General features: G+C 44.5%; 1 protein-coding gene across 5 annotated transcripts in view; it reads right to left on the bottom strand.

Annotated features, from left to right (window-relative positions):
- The window catches only part of ARNT2 (aryl hydrocarbon receptor nuclear translocator 2), a 146,814-nt gene that overhangs the window by 76,956 nt on the left and 43,464 nt on the right, over window positions 1-26,394 (bottom strand). For all 5 annotated transcript variants that reach the window (XR_014519135.1, XM_083475337.1, XM_083475338.1 and 2 more), the window contains exons 3-5: window positions 24,502-24,549; window positions 18,256-18,469; window positions 15,124-15,337 (exon numbers count right to left, since the gene is read on the bottom strand). Coding sequence is in view for 4 of the 5 variants with exons in the window: in XM_083475337.1 (XP_083331463.1) it covers window positions 15,124-15,337; window positions 18,256-18,469; window positions 24,502-24,549 (476 nt within the window). In the remaining variant the exon portion in view is untranslated. The remainder of the gene's footprint in view (window positions 1-15,123; window positions 15,338-18,255; window positions 18,470-24,501; window positions 24,550-26,394) is intronic.

Below are 26,394 nucleotides of genomic sequence, written 5' to 3'. Positions count from 1 at the left end.
CCTCGGGTTAAATACGCTTCAGGTTACAGACTCCGCTAACCCAGAAATAGTGCTTCAGGTTAAGAACTTTGCTTCAGGATGAGAACAGAAATTGTGATTTGGCAGCGCGGCAGCAGCAGGAGGCCCCATTAGCTAAAGTGGTGCTTTAGGTTAAGAACAGTTTCAGGTTAAGTACGGACCTCCAGAACGAATTAAGTACTTAACCCGAGGTACCACTGTATTTAATATGGTCAGGCTGATTGCAATCAACACCTATGGCTATCATACACAACTTACTGTATTTTTCTGTGTATAAGAAATTAAGTTGTTTAGCTTTTTTGGAGGGTGGGGAAGGTCACTTCCGCCGATCGCTCACCCGTCTGCCCGCCACTGCCAATCGCTTGCCACAGCCACTGCCAATGGCACACCTTGCCACAGCCACCAATTGTCTGTCCGCTCGCCGCTACCAACAGCCCACCCACCTCTTGCCGCAGCTACCAATCGCCTGCCCAATTGCCACAGCCAATCACCAGCAGGCCTTGCCACAGCCACCAATCATCTGCCCAATAGCCGCTGCGAATTTCCTGCTTGCTGCTGCCATTAATTGCATGCCCCCCTATCTGTGTATAAGACAACAACCAATTTTTGCCTAATATTTTTTAGCAAAAAGCATCGTCTTATGCGTGGAAAAATATGTTCTGAATATGATTTTCTACGGTGATATGAATTACAGTTTGTTGTTCTTCCAGTGTCCCTGAGGAAAGTTTCGAATGAAACACATTGGGTAATTTACCATTTTATTAAAATTCCCTACATTTTCCAGCATCCCTTTGATACTTCTTCCCCCCCCCCCCCTTAACAGCTAAGTTCGACCTGAGGGATATGGTGGTTCCTTGTTTATGGAATTTTCTCTGTAGGGATGCTTCTCTGGTGCCATTAATATCTGTTCTTAGGTGCCAGGCAAAAAATGGTCTTATTTACCCTAGTCTTTGGATCTTATTCTTCTCCTTATCATTTACTGTGGTGGAGCTGGACCTGATTTTTAAAAAATATATTACTTGTGTATTTTAGGTTGTTTTACACTTATTTTTAATGTTCATTTTTGTAAGGTGCTCTGAGTTTCCTATTTTAAAAAGCAACTAAGAAATGTAATTAATAATAATAATAATAATAATAATAATAATAATAGTGGTTCTTTGCCTTACAGCCTAGTGAATTCATGGATAGAACGAGACCTGAAGCCAGGGATTCCTAAATTGCAGGTCACCTGCCAAACGCTCTCCACTTGGCTCCTCGGAATAACCGAAGAACATATATAAAAGAACACCCAATATATTCCAATGTTCTTTTTATCGCTTTACAACACTTGAGATGGAGTCCATCCATCAAGAGCTGGGCTGCCCCCTTAATATTGGGGGATTCTTCCCAATCTGGCTCCAGCCCATCTTGACACAATAGAAGCACACGTTAAACACAGCCATGTTGAGGTTTATAGGCTGATAATAAAATGCAGCCCAGGTTTTATTGCCTAGGTTTCCATTCTCTTCTACAACCCCCACTGGGCAGCTAAATCTAGCTCCTTTTCAAAGTCACTCTTCTCTCTAGGATTCCTAGATTCTATGGCACTTCTTCCTAGTGCCCAAAGATAAAAGAAGAAAAAACAGGAGGGAATGTAGAGCACACCTACAACAAGCCAGCTTTCATCAGGTGCTCTAAAATAGCACATTGTAATTCCCTGCTTCCCAAGGGGGAAAAAAATATTGATTCCCAATTTGGGAGAAGGGCTGCACTTCAGTGGTAGAGCGCAGGCTTTGCATACACAAGTTCCCAGGTTTAATCCCCAGGTAGGGACGCGGGTGGCGCTGTGGGTTAAACCACAGAGCCTAGGACTTGCCGATCAGAAGGTCGGCAGTTTGGATCCCCACGACGGGGTGAGCTCCCGTTGTTTGGTCCCAGCTCCTGCCCACCTAGCAGTTCGAAAGCATGTCAAAGTGCAAGTAGATAAATAGGTACTGCTCCAGCAGGAAGGTAAACGATGTTTCCATGCGCTGCTCTGGTTCGCCAGAAGCGGCTTAGTCATGCTGGACACATGACCCAGAAGCTTTACGCCGGCTCCCTCGGCCAATAAAGCGAGATGAGCGCCGCAACCCCAGAGTCGGCCACGACTAGGGCTGGGAAATATCCTTGTGGAAGACTTTGGAGAGCTACTGCCAGTCAGTGTAGTGCGTTAGATGCCCCAATCTGACTTGGGATAGAGCAGCTTTCTGCGTGCATTGCAAGTAGTAGCACTGCTGAAAAACTGTGCATACCTCAAGCTTTAAAATAAAGATTCTGTATCAAAGCAATCCAAATTTTGCAAACTAAGAAACTGTGTAGTTTTATCACCTTTTCCAGATTCACCCCATCCCCAAGATTTTAAGAAACTATTTTGCACGATGTGTTCTGCTTTGTTAGTAACACAAGCCTCTGCAGGACACACACTTCTTGTTCCCAGCCACTGCAGAACTTACCCACCCAGCCTTTACGAATTCTCACACACTTTCAAGCATGTCTTTGTGGTCACTAGGGATAGAAAAGTGCTTTTCAAAATAAAGAAAGTAGCAGGGGCAGTCTTTGGGTCTTTCAAATTTCAGCTGCGCCCTGTACAAGGCCAAAATTCAGCACACACACCCCAACCTCCCACCTTCCATTCTGCTCAATTCACTACAGTATATACTTTTTGTTTTATAAATAAATAAAGCAAATAAGCTTGCAGGAAGCCTTTTGTTTCACAAACAGCCACTTCTTCCTTAAATTCTCCACCTTGCCACATGCAAGCCAGGGACACATAGAATCGCAGAGTTGGAAAGGACCGCAAGGATCACCTAGTCCAGTGGTGGCCAAACTTGGCCCTCCAGCTTTTTGGGGACTACAACTCCCATCAACCTTAGCTAACAGGACCAGTGGTCAGGGATGATGGGAATTGTAATCCTAAAACAGATGGAGGGCCAAGTTTAGCCATCACTGATCTAGTCTAATCCCCTGCAATGCAGGGATCTTTTGTCCTATGTGAGGTTTGAACCCACGACCCTGGGGATTAAGAGTATCGTGTTCTACCAACGCAGCTACACCTGCTGTGATGGAACTGATAGCATACACCTACTTATCTTTGGCTATTTCAATTCTGGTCAAGAGCCCAGACATACAGCCAAACCATGGTTTAGCTAGAGAGCATACAGAAGGATTCCAGCAGGAGGCACAGAACTGCCTTAACCATGGTTTGCCGGTCGCAGACATTAACACTTTGCCTCCATCACCACAAATAGCTTTTGGCAAACCACCCTCAAGCCATGGTTTCACAGCCTAGTTTTCAGCCAACCTTTAGCAACAGAGGAAAACCAACCAGGGTTATACAGGATTTCTGTAAAACAGTCCTTAATCTGTGTAGAAAAATCACCCCACCTTCTGCAGCAGAACTCAGTGTCCTAGTACCGAACTACAAAGAAAGAAAAGGAAACTCAGTCTCCCATCAATTATCCTGACACACCTCAACCCTTGCACCCTCCTGATCTTCTGCCCTCCAGCTTTCCCTTCAGTTGATATAAGAAGACTGACAAATTAGTTTGGTTTGGACAAGATAACAAAAGATGGCTTTGTACTCCAAGAAAAATACTCCACAGGCTGCTCTGAAAAGACAAACAGAAAACAGGAATGAAAGCTACCAGAAGAATCTTGGTAGGATCCAAAAACATCTTTCTCTTGGTGCAAGAAGAAAAGGTGGGGAAGTGGGAGAAGGGAACCCCCCAAGACGGAGATGTAGCAAAACAAGAGGAAATGGTCAAAAACGGGAGCAAAATGTTCAGCAACAAACGTTATCTGATGTGGTTCCAATTAGAAGTGGACCTCTGGTTCAAAGGCTGGCTGGACCAAAGTACTAATTGACATCTGTGCTTCTAAGAAACATTCTAGTAACCTTCAAAAACACATTGTGTTCTTAGTCCCTTGGACAATGTCTAGCAAGAGAGCAGGGCAGGAAAACAGGGAGCTTCCAAAGCAGAGGTGAAGAAACTTTTTTCGCCCGAGGGTCACATTCTCTTCTGGACCACCTTCCGGAGGATACATCCACTGGACAACCTAATCCAGAATCAGCCACATGGTATCCTCCAGATGTTGTAGGACTCCCATCAGTCTCACCCAGAATGGTTGAGGGATGATGGTTAGGGATGATGGAGGGCAACACATCTGGAGGTCACCACATTGGCTATCCCTGACCTAATCTCATGGGGCAGACACGTAGTTCCACATACAGGCTACTTTGGTGATAGTGGTGATGTAAGGTTAATTTGCATCCTACTTATTTATGACTGTATGCAAATCTGCATGTCTTATCTCTAATTTGATAGTTTATAAGCTTCTCTACAATCATGAGCACCTCAAAAGATCATCCCAAAATGACTTTAGTTTTGAAGTAGATTAAAGCAGTTGCATGAGAAGAAAATGTAGACATTTACACTTGCCTAGAGAAAAACGGGTGGTGCCATGGTCTAAACCAGAGCCTAGGGCTTGCCGATCAGAAGGTCGGCGGTTCAAATCCCCACGATGGGGTGAGCTCCCGTTGCTCGGTCCCTGCTCCTGCCCACCTAGCAGTTCGAAAGCACGTCAAAGTGCAAGTAAATAAATAGGGAATGTATTGTATCCTTTTTTGTAGCAAACAGAGAAGGTTGCAGTGTTTGTGTGGTTCTTGGCTGTTTGCATTTCTTAGTACAGAAAGTATTGCTCTGATGTGTAGAGATCTTTCCTATTCTACTTAATTCAAGAGTGTTCTAGGTGGTTTCTTTCTACGTGAAAGAAACAGGCAGAAGGCTTCTAATGTTTAGGTTGTTCCTTCTGGGAAGCTGAGTACATCTGGTTTAAGCTGGTTCTGCTATCCTTTCTGTCAAGGTCATGCTGACTATAATAGTCAGGCCAGAAGGAGCCTGATTTCTTACTTTCTCTTTCTATCTCTTTGTTCTAGTGCTCTGTTCTGTGTGCTATAGTGTTAAGTTTAGTCTTATTATAAGTTCTTGTAAATTTAGGTTACGTTTGCTGTAACTGGATTTCTTATGGACTGTGCCAATCCTGAATGTATTGGATTTGTGACTATTTATGCTCATTTGCCTTCAGTTCTCACAACACTTTCTCCAGTTTGCAAATGGCTGGTAGCCCCTGCAGTGTAGTCTGACCCTTACACATAACTGTAACATGGGCAGGTGCAGAGACGACACACTTGTCCCCACAAACATCCAATGGGGAGTTGGAGGCTCCAACATTTGCTCCTCCAACATGAGAGCTGACACTATGGAACTTTATTTTACCTGCCCCAGATCAGCCCTGCCAATGGACCAAGTTTTCTGTATGAAATAAAACTTTCTCTGTGTCATAGTCCTCTGTCCCTCCTTCTCAGTGCATTCAAAACAAGGCAAACCGTAGCCAACCACCATGGGACCCAACAATCCACCACCAAACCAATTCTCACTGGAACTGTTTGGGCCTCCATGTGTTCTGGTGTTATTTACAGTGACCTCATTGGATTGCAAAGGAAAGAATGAGGCTGGGTGTGTGTGTGAGAATGGACATTGTATAACTTTTACTGGCATGGTTTTCCCACTGCTCCAAGGAAGCATGGATCCTTATCAAGGGCAATAAAAGCAAAATGAAACATGACTGAAATGTAGCATAGTTCAGGGATATTTATAGTTGTTGCTGGCAGCCACTACAGCTGAACTGCAGCAAGGGAATTGTAAAGGAGCCTTTTATGTCAGGTTTCCCCCCAACCTCTCCCTCAAGGATGCCCGTTCCAATGTTTTCTTCATCTTGCTCAGAAGGCTAAAGGGACTTTCCAAGTACATATGCCTTTTGACAAATGGACCAAGGTTGTGTCATTCCTCTAAGCACTTAGAGGGAGCAAGCATAATTCCTATGAAATTATGGAATAAAGCATGGAACGTGATCCCACAGGAGGCAGTGAGCAGAGGATTAGACACATTCATGGAGGATAAAGGCATCAATGGCTGAGAGCCATGATGGCTATGTTCTGCCTCCATGGCCAGAGGCAGCAATGCTCCTGAATACCAGTTGCTGGAAACTGCAGGTGAAGAGAGTGCTTCTGTTCTTGAATCCTGCTGGCTAGCTTCCTATTGGGGCATCTGGTTGGCCACTGTGAGAACATGATGCTGGACTAGATGGGCCATTGGTCTGGTGCACCAGTCTCTTCTTGCATTCTTAAATTAGAAGAATGCTATGGGTGCCTTGGGACGCGGGTGGCGCTGTGGGTTAAACCACAGAGCCTAGGACTTGCCGATCAGAAGGTTGGCAGTTCGAATCCCCATGACGGGGTGAGCTCCCGTTGCTCGGTCCCTGCTCCTGCCAACCTAGCAGTTCAAAAGCACGTCAAAGTGCAAGTAGATAAATAGGTACCTCAACGGCGGGAAGGTAAACGGCGTTTCCGTGCGCTGCTCTGGTTCGCCAGAAGCGGCTTAGTCCTGCTGGCCACATGACCCGGAAGCTGTACGCCGGCTCCCTCGGCCAGTAAAGCGAGATGAGCGCCGCAACCCCAAAGTCAGTCACGACTGGACCTAACGGTCAGGGGTCACTTTACCTTTACCTTATGGGTACCTTTGTGTCTTGCAATAGATTTTTTTCAGAAAAATACCTTCTCCTATCTTGTGTGTGTATCACACCCAAAAAGATACATGGTGCTGGAAAGAAGCTAAGCTCAGAATTCATATCCTGTGTTTAAATGCTGTTGCGTCTGGGAAGAGAGAATTGCATCAGGGCTCAATAATGCATCACAGATTTGGGACTTAATCTAGAATAGGCATGGGGAACTTTTGGCCCTCCAGATGCTGCTGAACTACAACTCTCATCATTTCTGGCCATTGGGCATGCCTGCTGGGGCTGATAGGAGTTGCAGGTCCACAACATTTAGAGGACGAAAAGGTTCCTCACACTTGGCTTGGAACATAGTTGTCCCTACCTTCACGGTACCATTTCTCCATGATTTGTTAAATAGACCCCCTGTGAGTTTCAGAAGGCTCTAAGGTGTCTACTATGTGCACAAAGGCCTTGTTCCATGAGAACCTCAATCAAAGCTTGAGAGGGGAAATGGGAAGCCCTCGGGTAATTTAATTATAGGTGGACAAGTTTGAAGCTGAGCTCTAATCAGAGATATAGGAGCTTAAATAGGATAACTGTTAGGATACTGGATTCCTCAAGCTGACCTGTTTATTGAGTATTTGGTCTGTTTTGCTTGCCCAAAGTTTACAGTGGTCAGATTATGCCCAGTCTTTCCTGATCATTTGTCCTGATTTATGTGCAGGGATCTTCTATGACAACAAGCATTCAACCCCCTTTGCTTGTGTTGTGTGTATACTTCTTCCCATTAAGTCAATTGTTCACCCCACGCTTTTCAATACCATTCCCCAGCACTTCTCCAACTGCAGTAGGTCTATTTAGTTTTTGCTTTTGAAGTGGATTGGCTGTGCTAGGGTGAAAGAGCGCTTTAATCCACTTTATTCGTGTGAACCCCAAGTTCTGGCTTGCACTGGAATCCCTCCTGCAAAAGCGTGACAGTCTGGAGGCACCCACTCTAAACACACATTCCTGCCTAGGAGGAACAAAATCTAGCAGTGCTGAGCTCCAAAACACTTTTCAGGCTGGAACAAGGGCAACTGGCCAGCGTATATGGAAACTGTTACTTTTTTATATATCTTTTTAATTATTAACTATGCCAGAAAGCTCATAGAGGCTCATAACTCTGCTGAAAAACAGGTATCATGTGCTGATGTGGTAGTGTTGGGACAGCACTGGCCATGTCTACATCCAAAAGGCAACAACAAAGCAAGCCAGGCAAAAAGCTCTAATCTCACCATTCTCGTGAGTGTTTAAGCTATGTGAACTGTTGGTTCAGAAACTCTCTCTAGTTTTAGAAAGTAGGAATTTGGGTCGGGCTCCATAGAAGCACACAATACATTCACTGACATCCTAAGGAGAGCCCAACTGGAAGACAGCCCATCTAGTAGAGTAACTTTCTCCCAAAATTGGCTTATTGGGAAGGCAACAAACAGACCATAAAGGCAACAGCTCCCTCCCACATTGCTCTCTTTCCCTCCTTGAGCAACTGGCATTCAGAGGTATGTTTGTTTTGAACACAGAAGCTCTATTTCCCTGAGGTGGTCAAATTATTTTTTATCTTAGTTATTTAATTTAAAAACGCATACCCCACTTTTTACCATCTAGGTCTCAAAGTGGTGTAAAGTGATTCAAAAATATACAACGTACAGAATTTCAAAACACAAATTAAGCCCCATAAATTTAATGTCTCAGAAATTTGAAGTAGAACACGAGAATTAAAACACAACAAAACAGAGATGTAGCCACCTTGCAAATAGTCCGGCCAATTACAAGGTACCTTCCTATTCTATATACTAATGGCAATCTCATTACCTGAATATGGATTCTGATGTAGCCAGAATCCCACCACACACACACAATTAGTAATCAGTGGGCTAATCCCAAGGTTTGCCCAAGTACAAAAGAAACTTTGAATAAGCAAAGCATAATGGAGGGAAGGAGGGAGGGGCAATGTGGGCTGAGCATGCTCAGTGGCCACACATTGCTGTCTCTCTGTTGAGAGGAAATGGAGTTTCCTGGAAGAGAATATACAGTGGTACCTCGGTTTAAGAACAGCCTTGTTTATGAACTATTCAGTTTACGAACTCCGCAAAACCAGAAGTAGTGTCACGGTTTGCGAACTTTACCTCGGTCTACGAATGGAAGCAGAACGGTGGAAGGGCACCGGCGGCGGGAGGCCTCATTAGGGAAAGTTCGCCTCGGTTTAAGAACGGTTTTGGTTTAAGAACAGACTTCCGGAACAGATTAAGTTCGTAAACCGAGGTACCTCTGTAGTTTGGTGTCAAACTTGTCAGGATACAGTGCTTACTTGTGTCCCACTAAAATCAAACCAACCAACCTTCATTGCTATTGAACACAAAACAATTCCACCTTCGTGTACCTCAACATGAAGATTCTTCTAGCGATCTTCTATTCAGAAGGTTGTGTGTATCAAGAAACTTCTAGTTCTGAACTTCCAAATAACATTCGTTTTTCAGATGAGAGTTGTTTGATTAAAAGTACGTGCGCGCACACATCCCTATACTACAGGAATATGTTTTAAAAGCACATGGGCACGTGCAAATACCAAGGATATCCCCAGCTTTTAGATTGGAAAGGGGCCTTCCTGTACGCAAAGTCTCTACTCTGTCTCTAAAGACGTAGTCCCCTTCCCTGCGGAAAAGGAAACTCACTGGGCAAAGGCCTCTGAAGGATGTGTCATGTCCAAACCAGCCTTGCACATCAGGCAGCTGCTTGTATCTTTACGGCCACCTGGGATTGAAAATGGGATAGCTCCAGTATCGCAAGTTCCCGCCCTGCGACCATTGTTGCTGGAACTGGGAGTGATTCCGGAGCTGGTTTTTATCGGGTGGAGCTTTGATTTGGCGTTGACTTTCCTAGATATCGCTTTGCTTCAAAATGCCGTAATCATATTGGGAAGCGCCTCCGGAATAACCAAGGCGTGTTTTGTTTTGATAAATGTGGTGCCCGTTGAGAATGGAAGACAATTGCCCAAATCAGGAGCTACCTTGGGAAATCTGCCACACTTTGCTATCTCAGCATCAATGTCTAAGCTGGTGAAGTCTTGGGGTGGTGGCTTGACAAACAGCAGCAATTATTTAATCTTATTCCTCTTACTTTTTCAAATCTGGAAAAGCCTGGACACTTCCTTGGGGAACTGCCTATATGATCCAAGAGCTCACAGAATATCTGTGCTAAGGGAAACCAAAAAGGTAGCAGGCTTCAGAGTTCAAGGGCATCCATACCTCTCTGTCCTGGACAAAAGTGCTGAATAATTGGCAAAAGAGGGCAGGGAGGGGGTTCCCTCAACCCTAATAGCCAATACAGGGCTATATGGACCAATGGTTGGATTTGGTAAAAGACAACTACTTTTGTAAATTATCATTTTCCTCTACACCAAATGGCATCCAGGAGGAAAAAATCACAAGTGTAGAAACAGCATTGGAGTAAACAATATTTGCAGAAAAGGTCTTATTTGATCTTTAAAAGGACAACAACAAAGCTATTTCCAAATTTCCATCTCTGGTGCTATTTATTCAACAATGACTAACAGCGTCCTCTTTATAGCATCCTTTTTTTCTGGCCTGATGTTGCAAATTGCTTCGAAGTTGCTCCGCTGATTAATTAATCCTGCACCACGCACAGACAATCTGACTCCACGGACAACATCTGGATTCTCTCTGGGTGCACAAACTTTGCTTGCTAACAGCATTCCTTGAAAGCTGGACATAAAACTGAACCCGGGTGCAGCTGTTGAAGCTATCAACATCTGCAGTTCTCATGGTTTCCAAATGGAAGGTTCCCCCCCCCCCCGCCGCCTCTTGTCCAGATCTCTGCAAACTCCCTACTGTTTTACAAGGCTCAGATTCCAATATTACAGTCTAATGCTTTTTGTGCAAAGTCACTGCAGAACTTATGCTCTTTAATTCAATAAAAGGCGTCTAATCAAAACAAGCCAGTCTTCACTCTCTATCACTGTTTCCATTATAAAAGCTTATTTCCTGCTATAGCTCCTCACAAAATAACTGTGAATGGGGAGCGCAATCAGGCTCGTGCCAAGCAAAATAAGATTGGTTAAATCTGCTTAGTCATGCTTTTCAGTTGCACAATAGGAAAAAGGCGCAGATACTTTACGTCTTTGATCAACTGTTTTCCTGAAACTTAAACCTATCAAAATTTCTCCAAGGAGACACTACAAAGCCACAAGCTTGATTAGGGGAAGAGTTCACAAAAAAACCCCACATTATTCTCCTTCAAAATTAATCCAGATGGCATAAATCATACACATTAATATGGATTAGAATTATTTCCCCCCATCAGTTCTTGAAAACCAGCAACTAACACTAGCCTGCTATAAAAGAACACTCAACATGGAATGTCCTAGAAGAACACGGAAGTAGCTGTCTTGCACAGGCGGATGAATTGTCATTTAGCCTAGTAAGGGACAGGGAACCCATGTATCTCCAGATGTTGTTAAACTCACAATTCCCATCAGCTCCAGGGATGATGGAGAGTTTTAGTCGGGCAACATCTGGAAGGCCACAAATTCCCCACCCTAGCCTACTAGAATCATCTCTTTCTCATGAAACTCCTTTACATATTCAAATCTTCTGAGTCTCTGCTCTACATTCCCACCACCAGTTGTGGTAAAGGAAGCAGGTAGTTGAGACAGGACATTCTTGGTGGTGGCACCCACTGTTTGTTTTTAACTTCACAATAAGCTGCCTTTGGATTTTTTTTCATGAACAAAAGAGGTTGAATGTAAGAATTCCTTAAATAAACACATCCGGAACACAGAGAAACGCATTTCACTTCTGAACTATGCTACCTGCCTTAACGTGCTTCACATATATTATCTCTCCAAGCCTTACAAACTGTTCTCCCCTTGCTGAAGATCTGAAAAAAGGCTCAGGGTACTGGCTTAAGGGAAAGACCATTGTTCATGGGCAGGATACCTTCATTGGAAGCAAAATGTCGAAGGTTCAGGAGAAGGGCCATAGCAAAGTTGTAGAGCAAGACTGTAAATAAAATAACCAGCAGTTCCATTCTTACAGCACTTGGGACATGCATTCTCAGGTTCCACGTCAAAAGCACTGCTGCAGGCAGAAGAAAACCAAAAACTGAACCCAGTTGGTTCCCTGAATGGCCTTTATATCCTGAATAGCTGCCAGTCACGGAGAAGTCTTTGAGCACATTCAAGTTTCCGGCAGCCTGTGGAGAACAGGACTTGTGTGTGTGTGTAAGTAAGGAAAGAAAAAAGCCAAAAGCAAAACAAAACAGCTGGCTACACAACAACATGCTCTTCTTTCAAGGCTTCTGCTGACCTTTCCTTCAGTACAAAACTGGTTTCCCTGGGGAAAAAAAAAGTATGAGAAAGGCCCAGGGGCTGCCCACATGGTTTGCCAAAGTTCCGAATTCAGGCATCCACGTAGCTCTCCCTTCCGTCCCTCCCCAAACCATTTTATTTGATATCGTTAACCCCACTGCTCTCCCACAGCTTGCCAAACCATAGAAGTAGAAAATGAAACAGTTGCTTATACTACCCATTTGAATGTTTCAGCAGTTTCCCCAAAACGGCCGCTTTAGCCCACGAGAGCATGCTGGAACACGGTTTCATTCTCTCTGGACAACTGCAGTCCCAGGCTTAAGTGGACATCATGTGTGATGGACAGGGCCCCAAAAGACAAGTAGGTCTTTTCCACTGTGCTTCCGACAAAAACCACTTCCTGAGTAGATGGCGTCTAAAGGGAACGGGCCATAGCTTAGTGGCAGAGCATCCACTTTGCATGCAGAAGGTCCCGGGTTCAATCCCAGGCATCTCCAGGTAGGGCTGGGAGAGACACCTCTCTGAAACCCTGGAGAGCTGCTGCCAGCCAGCTGTAGAGCACACTGAGCTAGATGGTCCAGTGACCTGATGACCTGACTCAGTGTAAGGCCAGATTTCTCCATCCATGAAGCACAATTTGACCGGAAACGAGGAGATGCTTGTGATGCTCCACCACAAGGTGTGTGATGGGAATGAGCACAAAATGCTTTGAAAGGGGAATTTAGAAACTCTAATTTAGGAGTGGGGAACCTGTCATCCTCCAGTTGTTGTTAAGACAACCATTCCCATCAGCTCCAGCCAGCATGTCATAGATCAGGGATGATGCAGTAAGGGACCAGCACAATCTGCAACATGGATGGGAAACCTCAGGCCTTGGGGAGAAATGTGGCCCTCCACGTCTCTCTCATAGAATCATAGAGTTGGAAGGGATCCAGAGAATAATCTAGTCCAAACCCCTGCAATGCAGGAATATGCTATGGCTGGGCGATATATCGTCCAAAACCCATTTGAAGTCCATTATCATGATATCAATTTCATCGTTTTTGACCTGGCAGTATTTCATGGATCATGGTGTGTGTGCTATGCAAAAATCACAATGTGGGACAAACCATGAAGCCAGCCAACACCTCGACATAGCTCCGTCTTTATTTCAGACATTGCGATGTTTTGCTGGTGATATATCATGGTAGACAGCCTGTGGTACACAACATGGATGGGGAGTCAGTGTGGTGCAATGGTTAGAGTGAAGGGTTAGGACTGGTCAGACCCAGGTTTCTAACCTTGTCATGAAGTGACCTTGGGCCAAGCCATTCTCTCTCTCAGCCTACCCTACCTCGAAAGCTTGTTGCAAAGACAATATGAAAATGATGAGGACCATGTAAACGGCTTTAAGCTCTCTGGAGGAAATAATGTAATAAATAAAACGAGCAGAAGCACAGAAGAAAACCTGTGTTAAGATATACAGAATAGGGAAGATCAGGAATGCTTACACTGCCAGAGCCACATGTGAATCTGAATTGCCAAGAATTAGATCTTTTCAAACCCTTTTATAACTGCCTGAAAGAATTTTTTTACAGCAAAAACAGACTAAGTTCAAGGTCACAATCATAAGGAAAAGGAAGTTAAACCCATAAACAGAATATGGAATCATAAAACGAAAAACATGTACACCGATCTAGAAAGACAAAAACACACTCTCTCTCTCTCACAAACACAATTAGATGGAAATTCAGTCACGGAGCCAAGTCGATGGGAAGGCAGCAGCCAAAATAAACATTGAGACAGTGGCTAAGAGAAAAAGGATAACCATTATAAACTACCTACATCAGCATTAAACCACCAGAAAGAAAATGTCAGACTGCTCCTTCGTCCTCCTTGACCTGAATTTCCCATTAAAACCACAGCAGAAAAGATCTATCTTGTCCCCCTTCTTAAGGGCAAACAATACATTTTATTATTCACACTTAAAAAGAAAAAAACAATCCCACAAAACAACTTGCTTAAAACTTGCTTATTTAGAAATAAAATGTGGTTATATCAGCAAAGATGGAGACTGATCGTAGCCAGAGAGGGAGGCAGGGGAAGGAGATGAGAAACCCAAGTAGCCAATTATCTAAATTTTCACAATGAGGAAGAAAGAAGAGATGCAGGCAAGAAGCATGGGCATAGCCATGATTTATTGGGGGGTGGGCAGGCTTCATGTTAGGCGGGGAAGAACCTTAGTTAAGTATTTTTATTTATTTGTTTGTTTGTTTGTTTGTTTGATGGGGGAACCAGCTACCCCCCTGCCTATGCCCATGGTGAGAAACAACAGTAGCCAAAGGGTAGTGTGTGGGGCAGAGGGAGAATATGTTCAATTTACAGTCACACCTTGAAACAGGCATGCTCCGGATCAGGGCCCTGCACCTGCTTTTTCTTCCAAAGAAAATTGGCATTTTTAAGCCTTTTCTTTCTCTAAAAGTGTGAACAAACTGGTTCAGACAACAATATCTTGGCTTAATAAGCAGAGATAGTGCACAAACCTTTTGTTTACACATGGAGTGCCTATACACATGCAGCAATTAAATCAGGAAGCCTCAGCCATAGTTTTCCATTTTATCCTAACTAAGAAATGGTGGTCATCAACTTTGGTTACTGACCACAGCTGGCTGCAGAAACCAATAGGAGGAAACCTTGATGGCCTTGTATAACAACTATCCTAAGGTTTCCTTGACTTGAGCAACTTGTCAATAAGAGAAGATGATGAGCAGACTTGCCTCACCTACTCAAGAACCTGACCATTAGGCCTGTTTGGACCATGTACCTTGTGGTTGGATTACTGGTTGGGGCATTTCGATGCAGAGAGGGGATGACCAGACCATTTTTCTGACCCGGTCTTCTTTTCTGCTATGTGGCAGCCTCTTTGTGCTAGGCCACAGCCTCACGGCTGCCATTTTGTGAACAGTGTCTTAGCCTGTCAGTGGATAAGAGGGAGCTGATCTGACCTCTTTGTGCTAGGCCACAGCCTCACGGCTGCCATTTTGTGAATAGTGCTCAAGGAACGCTTGAAAATTCCCTTCAAAAATCGGCAACATTCAAAGCAAAGATGCCAGAGCACGCTGGAATATCACACAGAAAACAGCCGAAAACTTTATACTGCTTGAAAACACCTCAAGGAAACAGCTGACCTGTCATTGAGTTCTCGGATGTGCAGAGCTGCTCCCTCAGCTTTTCCACGTCATCGGGGTGAACCTGCTCATAGAGAGTGCTTCCAAACCACTCTGACTGGGGCTGGTTGAGAACAGGAGTGACAGAATCGGACACGTAGATCACTCGGCCTGTCTCAGCAGCAACAACGAAGAGGAAGCCATCTGCAGCTTCAAGGATGAGGTGTTTCAGTTCCTTGCCAAGAAAAGGAGAAGAAACAAGTAATTTAGGGAGCAAGCCTAAATAAAGGAAAAGCAAATTTTAACAGGAGTGCATAATTATTTTTGTGCTACTTCTTTTCAATACTGCATTCATTTCCATTAGCAAAGGCCGGCTTTTGTTGGACAACATATTTGGATAAAACTGCAGTAGTTTAGTGAATTGCTTTGTTTTACTTGCATTCAGTCTGTCATTCCTGTTCACTGGGCTGCATTCAATACTCCCTGTCCACTTTCGCAAGGACATGTATTAATGTGGATAAACAGAGGAACCCAACACAGCAGCTGCGCTCATGGAAATTTATTGTGTTGTAAACAGCTTTGGGATTTTTTTCTTTAAAACATAAAGCTGTATAGAAATGAAGTTAATAATAATACTAATAACAATAGCAACAACAATAATAGCAAGTCAGGATATCAAATCACGTTTCAAATGTAATGTGCTGGCTTGCCTGTAAGCCAATAGCTATAGTTTCTGGTTACACATGTAACAGGAAACTGTGGTTAAGAGCAGAACCCTGGCTTGTTCACTTGAAGAAAGGAGAACTCTTTGGGCATGGGTATGTAGCTGCATGTAGCTGAACACTATTCATTTATACCCTGGCTTATTAAGTCAGGATTTGATTGTGTGAATTTGCCTAGCATCTTGGTCTGGTCATAATGCTAACTCGCTACTAGGTGGAATCTGTGGCCCTCCAGATGTGGTTGGAAAACAACTTGCTTCAGCCCCAACCAAGACAGCTTATGATGGATCCCTGGCCTCACAAAAGTCAAAAGCTACAAAATAAGCAACATCTGGTGGGCCCTCTGCTAAACCATGGTTTAGTGTTACATGTATGAGCTTCCCCTCCCTCCCCTTCTGTAAGGAAGTCATAAGCTTTTGTCTCCAGCTAACCACAGTTTGCAATTATCTGCAAATCTGGAACTAAGGTTAGTCTTACCTGTGGCATCCCCAACCCCCACTCTTTTACACATATACAATCTTCTCATTTGGATCAAATGCAGGGGAGATAACTCTGGGCCACAGATGAAGTCACATATATGTTTGGCTTACCTTACTGATCTCAACGGATGAAGAAGTATACCAGTGGTTTTCAACCAGTGTGCCCAGCACCCTGGGGTACCTTGAATGATGGTCAAGAGGTGCCGCAGTCAACACCAGCCTCTATCCCTCTTTCCTTCCCTCCCTCCCCTGATGCCCTCTTGTGTCTCTGCCTCCCAAAGGCTTGCACAGCTGTTTGTTGCAGCAGCCCTGGCTACAAGCTACCAAGGAATGGTGCCTCTGGGGAGGGCCAGGGGGTGCTTCCCAGGGTCCTGTGGGGGCAGTGTGAGGAGGCACCTCTCTTTGGGGTGGGGGGGCAGCTCAGAGACTGGGGGGGCAGCTGCGGCTGCCCAGAGGATTCCCAAGGAGAGGGAAGAGGAGGCTGAGGGAACCCTCCACAAGGGAGGGTGTTTGAAAAAGGGTGAGAGGCCACCAGCTCTTCACGCAATGGGTGACAGAACTGGGCTCCTGAGCCCCACAGGGGTGCCGCGGAAAGCTGGTCAAGGGAGCCATGGACTAAAAAAAGATTGAAAACCTCTGAAGTATATAACCAAAGACTTAACTATGCAGAAGCCATTTCCCCAAACTAGTGATAACACAATATCACTAACAAAACTAAAACTAATACGAAAAGGGTGGCACTCATTCGAGCTCAAGCCACAGCAACCAAAAGCTCGCCACAACAACAAAGATTTTTTTTATGGTGCTTCTGAAAATGCTGACATGTGTCTGCAGAGGAAGGGAGTATTCCACAACTGTGGAGCAGGTGTGGTAAGTCCCATGTGCACATGAAGTCCCCTTCATTCTACCTTATGTTTTTAATGCAGACTAAGATGTTTTATGCACGTGCTGCCAGACCAGGAAGTGCAAGTCTGGGGCTACACATTCTCATGACCCCTCTGATGAGGTTCAGGCAACTTCCTTGTGGGGAGAACTGCCAGTATCTTATTCAGGATCCACCCAGGCACCATCCTCTGACTCAAGAGAAGGAGCCCCTCACAGCACACCCAGCTTCACAGAAGTCTACAACACAAGGCAATGGCCCTATAACCAGCCAGTCAGCTCTCCCAGGAGTTGGAACCTACTATACTCCAAGTACTATCACCCCTCTATCCTTTGTTAATTTGTACAAATCGCCTCGCAATGCAACATAGCAGTGATGTAGACTTCTCTCCCCCCGCTTCCTCAAATACAATTCCATGGAGCAAGGAAACCAAGGCATGCCATGACATGAATAATACCATACAGAAGAGGGCTGGGGGAATACGGGCCTGTATCCAATGTTACCTGCTAGTGCAAGGGCTCATTCACAAGCAGACGGGTGAATTTCAACGCTGAGCAACAGGGGAGCCAAATGCAACAGGTGCACACATGGAAATTTGCTGTGCAACAGATTGCACATATTTCGCAACGAAACTACCGGCATTCTCTTGCACAATGACATTCCGCTAGCTTAAAACGTTTCACACCAGCAGAGGTAAACCGCTAAGTGACTTGAACTTAGCGCTACACCACATACAGTCCATGGCTGACATTTTCAGTGGCAGCTGTGTGTTTTGTATCACACCACCCCCAAGTATGGCAAACATCTGCATCACACTAGTAGATGGAAAGACTAGTAGACTGGAGACTGAAAGGCACAGGGGTTCGAAGGGCAGTTTCCACCCACTGCACAACAACAAGTCTAGATCTGCCATCCCGTCCGGGAAGTGCAGTCAAAGTGGGGCAACCTTTGACTGCGCTTCTCCGTTGGTGGCAAACAGATGCTTGCTGCCGTGAGTGTGAAACTGCACTGAAGGCTCCCACCCCTTCATTCAGGGCCACGGCCTTTTCCCCCAAAGAAAGCCACCCACCTGCTCAGTGAGGAAGGAAGGCTTATATGCTCCATCGGTAGATTTGTTCCCAGTGCCCCTCATGGACTTCATGTGTGACACTGCCATGCGGAGAATGGTCAGCTTGTCAGGTTTGCGCGCCAAGGCGCTGCAGGTGGGCACCATGTCAGAGAGCTCGGTGATGTACTGGGTCATCTTGTTCCTCCTGCGTCTCTCGATCTCACTATGGTTCTCCCTAAACGCACATAAGAAGGAGCAAACCGAGAGAGAAAGCGAGATGCTGTCGGTAAAAGATGCAGTGCTTGGAAATCGGTACAATAGTCAGAGCACGTAGGAGGGTTGCGTCACACTCTAGCATGGCCAAGAGACGGAGAACCAAAAGGACAAGGCTATGGAGAGTGTCGGGAGATTCTTAGGGGGTTCCAAATATGTTCTATGGACCAGGGCAGAGCTTCCCAATCTTGGGTCTCAAGTTATTCCCATCATCCCTGGCCACTGTTCCTGCTAGCTAGGGATGGTTAGAGTTGGAGTCCAAAACAGCTGGAGACCCAAGTTTGGGCAACCCTAAGCTAGGGCAACTTTTCCCAACCAGGTGTCCTGCAGATGTTGGTAGACTACAGCTCCCAAACCCCTCTTACCATGCTGGCTGGGCTGGTTGGAATCCAACAACATCTGGAAGATACCACGTTGAGGCAGCTTTAGCACCATCCCAGTGATGGCCCTGCATTTATCCTGGTACAGAAGGGATGGGGAACCTGTGGTCCTCCAGGTGGTGCCAGATTTCAGCTCCCATGAGCCCCAAACAGTATGACCAATAGTCGAGGATGATGGAAGCTGTGGAGGGTCATAGGTTCACCACCACTGTATTACAGCCTTCTTACGGCTGCCATCCATTCTTACAAAAATAAGCAATGGTTTGGGGACCAAAGGGACCTTTGGCAATGGGTGGTCCAATTTCCACCAAGAGGGAGAGATTCATTGCACCTCCCTCCTCTACATCACAGGTCAACGTCCCAGCCTGTCCGAGCCATGCCATGTTGGTTGAAAACAAAACTTCTCAGGGCACCTTTCACTCAGGGACTTTCAAAGCGCATAGCAAGGTAAAGCATTTTTTTGTCTTCCATTTTGCATTTTGGGAAAACTAAGGCAAGCAACCCCAAGCCTAGTGATTTCTTACAGGCACAGGAGCACGGATGGAGCCCCCCCGTCCACAAAGCCTGGTGTTTTTAATGGAGGAAGTAGATCCACGTTCACATTTATTTGTATGGGCAGATCTTCCTCCTCCACTGAAGTGAATGGTGTGGGTCTCTGCAGGCCGGGGAGCTCCATGCGTGCCTTGAAGTAAACACGGAGCTCGACATTGAGACAATAAATTGGTGAACACCTGGGTCACGTAACCACTTCAAGTCCAATCTGAGCTGGTGGGGAGAGAAGGGAACCAATAGTTTCAAAGAGAGCTGTAGGATTACAAAGCTTGAAAACGAAGCTTTGAAACACTTATAAATAGGACTCCCCATACTTGAGCCAATCTGTCCAGCGAAACCTTCTATCAGTTCAAAGAAATGTTATGTTCCAAGCAAAGTGAACTCCATGCTATTTTTTAACTGCCCCCAGACAACCCAGATAAGAAATTCAGTGATTAAGTAGCATCAAAATACCCCAAATGAAAAATAAATAAATCATGCAATAGGAAAAGTCAAATTCTGCAACATGCATAAATTATACAACTGAGCAGATTTTATTTATATTTTAGTTGCATAATCCATTCTAGTTTTGCAGATCACAGGGAGGGGACAGGAAATTATGGAAAGTGGTGAAACTCCAGGCATCACACAAAATGGCCACGTGCCCAGAGCCACGCAGGTTATGATGTTCAAACTTGTATCTTGTTAGTAAATGTGTTGGATTGTAAGTTCTTTGCAGGAGAGAGGCAGGGTCAATAATATCGGGGGGGGGGGGTACTCTAAAATGGCTGAAACACATTTTGCATTTTGTTCCAAGAACTTAAGTGAGGAGCAGCTATAAAATGGGGAGGAAAGGATAAAATGTATTCCAGAATTTCTGCCAGATTTTAAACATAGAATCCCTCCAGGGAGAACAAGAGAGTTCAAACAGAAATTTTCTAGAAATATATGTCCTGAAGGCATCAAAAACATATATATCACAGAGGGCATTAGTGCATTATGCTGAAATGGGTGCCTGTGGTGTGTGGAGATGTGAGAGAGTTGGGAGAGGTATCAGAGAGGTATTAGTCCCTTGGTATACCTGAATTTAAATGCCCAGCATGCGTGATAAGTTACCTCTCACCAAAACCCTTCTGCAGAACAATACAGCTTGATTGCATCGATGGCATCCGAGCATTGAGTGATGCCTCAACAAAGGAACAAGTCAGACCACTGGTCCATCAAGCACCATACTATCTAAAATGAGTGGCAATGGCTTTCCAGGGTTCCAAACAGATCTCTCTCAGAGTCCAACCCATTGGGGATTGAACCAGGGACTTTCCGGCTCTGCCACTAAACTGCAGCCCTCGGTAGAGATCTCCCAGAGCCCGCCTTCTGAAAGCACAGACACATTTAGATATTGCAGTGACGTCTTTGCTGCAGATCCCAGACACACCGCCCAGGGTTCCATACACAGTTTCCTACGCGCTGCCTTTAGTGTTAAAATCATTTTGCCTCCCCAAAATTGCTTAGCCGGGTCTAGACAGTGGCGGGAAAGTGATTCGCAAGATGCAAGCAAGAAGCTAGGCCAGCTGCTCACTTACTGGGTGGCATTAAGTGAGATCCTTGGTCAGCATAGAACACAATCTAGCTCAGCATTGTCTACACGGACTGGTAGCTCCTCTCCAGGATTTCAGCCATACCATGAGAATCATAGAATTGGATGGGAACCTGAGGATCATCTAATCCAACCCCCTACAATGAAGGAATGTGCAGCTGTCCCATACGGGGATCAAACCTGCAACCCTGGCATTATCAGCACCATGCTCTAACCAACTGAGCTACCTGGAACTGAACCGTGGGACTTTCTACATGCATAGCAATTGTTCTACAGCTGAGCGTCAGACCCTTCCCAAATGTCCCCCTATTTATCCCAGCTTTTTTACATCCATTATCTTCTGACTGTATATTATAATTGTTAACGTTCCAATATATGCTCTGGCAGTTATCCGTGTTGCTAGATGAGGTTTTTAGCTTGTTTTTGTTCACAACTTTATTTTTCATTGAAAAGCTTGGTTCTGTTATAAGACAGGCTCGTCCCTCACTGTTCTCTCAACGCCTACCTTGAGTATTTTTCCTTATCCCCAGAGATTTGATCATCATACCTGTAAAAGACACAAAAAAACACATAATAAATAAATAGGGTTACAGAGGACAAGCATGACAAAGATATCACCATGTACTCACGTTCAGCCAGATGGGCGGGGTATAAATAAATTACTGTTGTTGTTGTTGTTGTTAACAACACATCTGGCAATCTTACAATTGACTTGCCTCAAAACGTAATGGCAAACCATTGTTTAGTGTTGTGTGCACAGTCTCAGATTCACACACTCCTTCCTCTAGTGCAGGCATGGCCAAACTTGGCCCTCCAGATGCTTTGGGACTACAACTCCCACCATCCCTAGCTAACAGGACCAGTGGTCAGGGATGATGGGAATTGTAGTACCAAAACATCTTGAGGGCCAAGTTTGGCCATGCCTGCCAAGTGCAACCTTGTAATGTAAATTAGCAGATTCGTTTCCACGTTTAAAGTAACCACAGTTCCCTGTAATGTCAAAACTTGGAGAACTGTGGTTAATTTAAACCAGAGGTAGCCAACATGGCGCTCTGTCAGACCACCATAGCCATTAGCCCCAGCCAGAATGAGCCAAAGGTCGAAGGTGATGGTAATTATACATCTAGAGGGCGCAAACTGAATTCCCTTAGTTTAAACTATGGTTAGTGAATAGGCTAGGGCTATCAGCCAGCTTGCTTGAAAGAACCACAGTTTAAATCAACCACAGCTTTGATGTAATGGGGAACTGTGGTTAGCTTAAAAGTAGTTGTGGTTGCTTTTCATCTCCTCCTTGCAGCTGAACCGAGGGGAATGCAGCAGCACTTGCGTTTGCCGTGGCTTGTGCAAGCAACACTGAAACTATGTTATAATATTTCATCTGAAAAGGCCCAGGTGCCATTTTCGGATACTTTCTGTTGTCACACACATCTGACTGTGGTTCACGTGAAATAACACCATATACGTGACTTTTTCAACATACAAAAGTTATCCATAGCCCCTTTTATTAAAAAGAAAAGCCATAGGGCTTTAAATACATTTTGAATTTTGCCATGATGCTGCAATTAGACTCACTGAGCAATGCAAAAACTTGAGCCTAAAAAATAGCAGCCAAGAGGCTGTTAACGCTGCATGCAGCTGATGGATCTAAGAGCTCCTGGGAAGCTGTTAAGATAAATGCTCCTTTGTCATTCCATTCATTTCAAGAGAAACTGCTGTCTCAGGTTGTGCGATGACAGCGCAGTAAAACTGCAGTAATAAAAGCTTACAAAGTTTGACATATTACAGAAGACAACCCCTGGTCATTCTGATTTACTTTCAATACACTGCAGCACTGTAGGTTGCCAAAGCATAGGAAAATTATATCCAAATAAACCTACTACATTGAGTGCTTCTGTCTTGAAATTGGAGAGGTATAAAATTCTCTAATGAAATAAAAATAGGGCTGTGATGCTGAATAAATTATTACAGTGGTACCTCGGTTTATGAACTTAATCTGTTCCGGAAGTCCGTTCTTAAACCAAAACCGTTCTTAAACTGAGGCGCTCTTTTCCTAATGAGGCCTCCTGCCATTGGTGGCCTTCCACCGTTCGGATTCCATTCTTAGACTGAGGTAAAGTTCTCAAATTGGGACACTATTTCCGGTTTTGCGGAGTTTGTAAACCTAATCGTTCTTAAACTGGGCTGTTCTTAAACCGAGGTACCACTGAAATAGTTTTTACTAGTAATTTTTAAAAAAATGATTTGAAAGATGAAAGCATTGCCAGCAGACATTAACAATGAGAATACTCCATTAATTCTAATTCAAAAATATAGATTGATATAAGCAGTCCTTATGTCCAAAGAGGTGTCTAAATGAGATTGACGATTATAAGCTGTATAATAAATAATAAAAATAATAATAATTTTATTTATACCCTGCCCATCTGGCTGGGTTTCCCCAGCCACTCTGGGCAGCTTCCAACGAAAGATTAAAATACAATAATTCATCAAATATTAAAACTTCCCTAAACAGGACTGCCTTCAGGTGTCCTCTAAAAATCAGATAGTTGTTTATTTCTTTGACATCTGATGGGAGGGCAGTGAGATCATTTGGCCACTGAGTGGGTGGTGTTTGATCTCCCAGCCTTGTAAAGTAAGGCCACATTTACACCATAAATTTAAAGAGTGATGATACTGCTTTAAACAGTCATGGCCTCCCTGAAAGAATTATGTGAGCTATAGTTTGTTAAGGATGCTGAGAGTTGTTAAGATGTCCTTCTAATCCCCCTCACAGAGCTACAATTCCCTGAGTTCCATATGAAGAGGGGTTGATTGTTAAACCATCCTGGGAACCATAGCTCTTTGTTAGGAATAGAGATTTCCTAACAACCCTAAACAACAAACTACATCTCCCAGAATTCCTTGGGGGGGAGCCATAATTGTTTAAAGTGGTATCATAGCCGCCACAAGGTTCAAAAAGTTAAAAATAATTTATAAAAAGTACTCCCTCAGAAGAGGCACATCCTGGCCTATGTATGAGGAAAATGGGAATGTCACTTTTAAGGGAATGTCTGCCATAAAACATGAGTGCATCACCTCAAAATCTTCAGCCTGTAAGCCTGCGCCCAGAATCTGTGTTAATTTTTAAAAGTTGCAAAACCCCAAGCGGTGTTTCAATTACAATACTACAGGGCACACTCTGGGCTTCAGAATTATCTGGAATATAGGGAGACTCAGACAGACTATTAGTTCATCCAGCTAGGATCATCCACATGCACAACAGATGATCTATCACTGAAACATGGCCCTGGTTGCATTGTTTCCTCACTTGTAAATTTATGTAGCACTGATGGATTAAAACTTGCGATGACATCTTCAATTGGCAGCCCTATTATTAAGTGTAATAAATTTCAGCAACAACCCTGGCAGACCAATAATCCAAGTTTGTTTACTATCTCCACTAACACGTCCCTTTTTGGAACCCTTTAAAAAAACAAAAAACCTCACCTTGAAAATTTGCTGGGTCCTTCACCATCTTCATCATCAAACTCCATCCTGGGGGAAAAGAAAAAATGGTAAGTCTTCTGAATGAGTCATTCTGATTTAAAGAAACAAAGGCTTCAATGTGGCCTGTTTCTGTTTTTTCTATTGAAAACCCTTCCCCCCCCCCTTTTTCTGTTTGCTAGTGCTGCCTCAGGAAGGAAGGAAGGAAGGAAGGAAGGAAGGAAGGAAGGAAGGAAGGAAGGAAGGAAGGAAGGAAGAAAAAGAAAAGACTGGGCTATATTTGATTAGCAGCCCTATCCAAACGCCACATTTTAATGAACTAATTCGAAACAGATACGGCATGGCCATGTAAAAGAATCATTCTACCTCAGCCTAGCCCAGTTTCCAAAAACAGGATTCTAAGACCACCTATGACCTTCCCATGTTTCTTTAGTTCCTGCTTCCCACCTCCAACTTCCCAGAAGAAGGAGGAAGAAACTGCTGGAGAGCTGGTCAGTAGCTCCCACCTAGAGTTTGGCTCTGCCTAGACTCTTGGTATGTCCAAGGAGCTCTGGGCAGGAGCACATGACCAGTGTGGTCCCCAGAGCATCCTTCTGAGGGAGTTCTGGGCCCAACTCTCAACTCCTGAACCAGTTTCTTTGCCCACAGCTTTCCTCAATGTTCCTCAATGAACTCTTGTTCTGCTCTCTAGTCACCGTCTGGAATATCTTTAACTTTTCATGGAAGAACTCCAAGAACCCAAAATAAACTCTGACATCCACGTACCCTTCTTTTTTTTTGCCTCCTATGGATTCTAAAGGGTTTAAGAACAGACATAACTCCCAGAACGCGGTGCGGTTTTATAACTGCAGGGAAACATTTGCAGCCATGTGGAGATCAGAATCCAAAACCCACGAGATACGAGCGAGGAACAGCCTTTGCTGACCTGGTGCCTTCCAGCTGCTTTAGAACTATAACTCCCACCCATCAGCCCCAGTCTGTATAGCTGATAAGAGTCGCAGTCCAAAATGTCTGAAGTGGTTGATGAAGGTTGTCTTAGGACTTATGCTACCCTGGTTTATTTTTAAAATTCATCATGCATTTTAAATTCATATTGTATTACAGTGGTGCCTCGCAAGACGAAAAGAATCCGTTATGTGATTCTCTTCGTCTAGCAGTTTTTTCGTCTTGCGAAGCAAGCCCATTGAAGGATTAGCGGATTAGCGCTATTAGCAGCTTTTAGCGGCTTATCTGCTGATCGGATCAGCTGATAAGCGGCTTAGCTTAGTGGCTTAGAAAAAGGGGGGGGACCAGCAGGAACTCGCAAGACATTTTCATCTTGCGAAGCAAGCCCATAGGAAATTCGTTTTGCGAAGCACCTCCAAAACGGAAAACTCTTTCGTCTAGCGAGTTTTTCGTCTTGGGAGGCATTCGTCTTGCAGGGCACCACTGTATTTCTATGATGTTAGCCGCTCTGAGCCCGGCTCCAGCCAGGAGGGCGGGTTACAAATAAAAATTATTATTATTATTATTTTCTAAACCCCCTCCCCCCCAGGAACTTGAGGCAGTGTCCATGGTTCTCCTTCCCCCCATTTCATCCTAACAACAACCCATTGAGGTAGGCTAGGTTAAGAGAAAGTACAGTGGTACCTCAGGTTAAATACTTAATTCGTTCCGGAGGTCCGTACTTAACCTGAAACTGTTCTTAACCTGAAGCACCACTTTAGCTAATGGGGCCTCCTGCTGCTGCCACACCGCCGGAGCACGATTTCTGTTCTCATGAAGCGTATGTAACCTGAGGTACCACTGTAATTGATCCAAAGTCACCCAGTGAGGATCATGGCTGAGCTGGGATTTGCACCCTGGTCTCATAGCCCTTGTCCAACACTTTAACCGTTACCACACAATGATTTATAT

Source organism: Podarcis liolepis, assembly GCF_965112155.1.
Source record: "Podarcis liolepis genome assembly, chromosome: 14".
Taxonomy (NCBI): domain Eukaryota; kingdom Metazoa; phylum Chordata; class Lepidosauria; order Squamata; family Lacertidae; genus Podarcis; species Podarcis liolepis.
The sequence above is the reverse complement of the archived record's forward strand: the minus strand, read 5'-3'. Positions and strand labels throughout refer to the sequence as shown.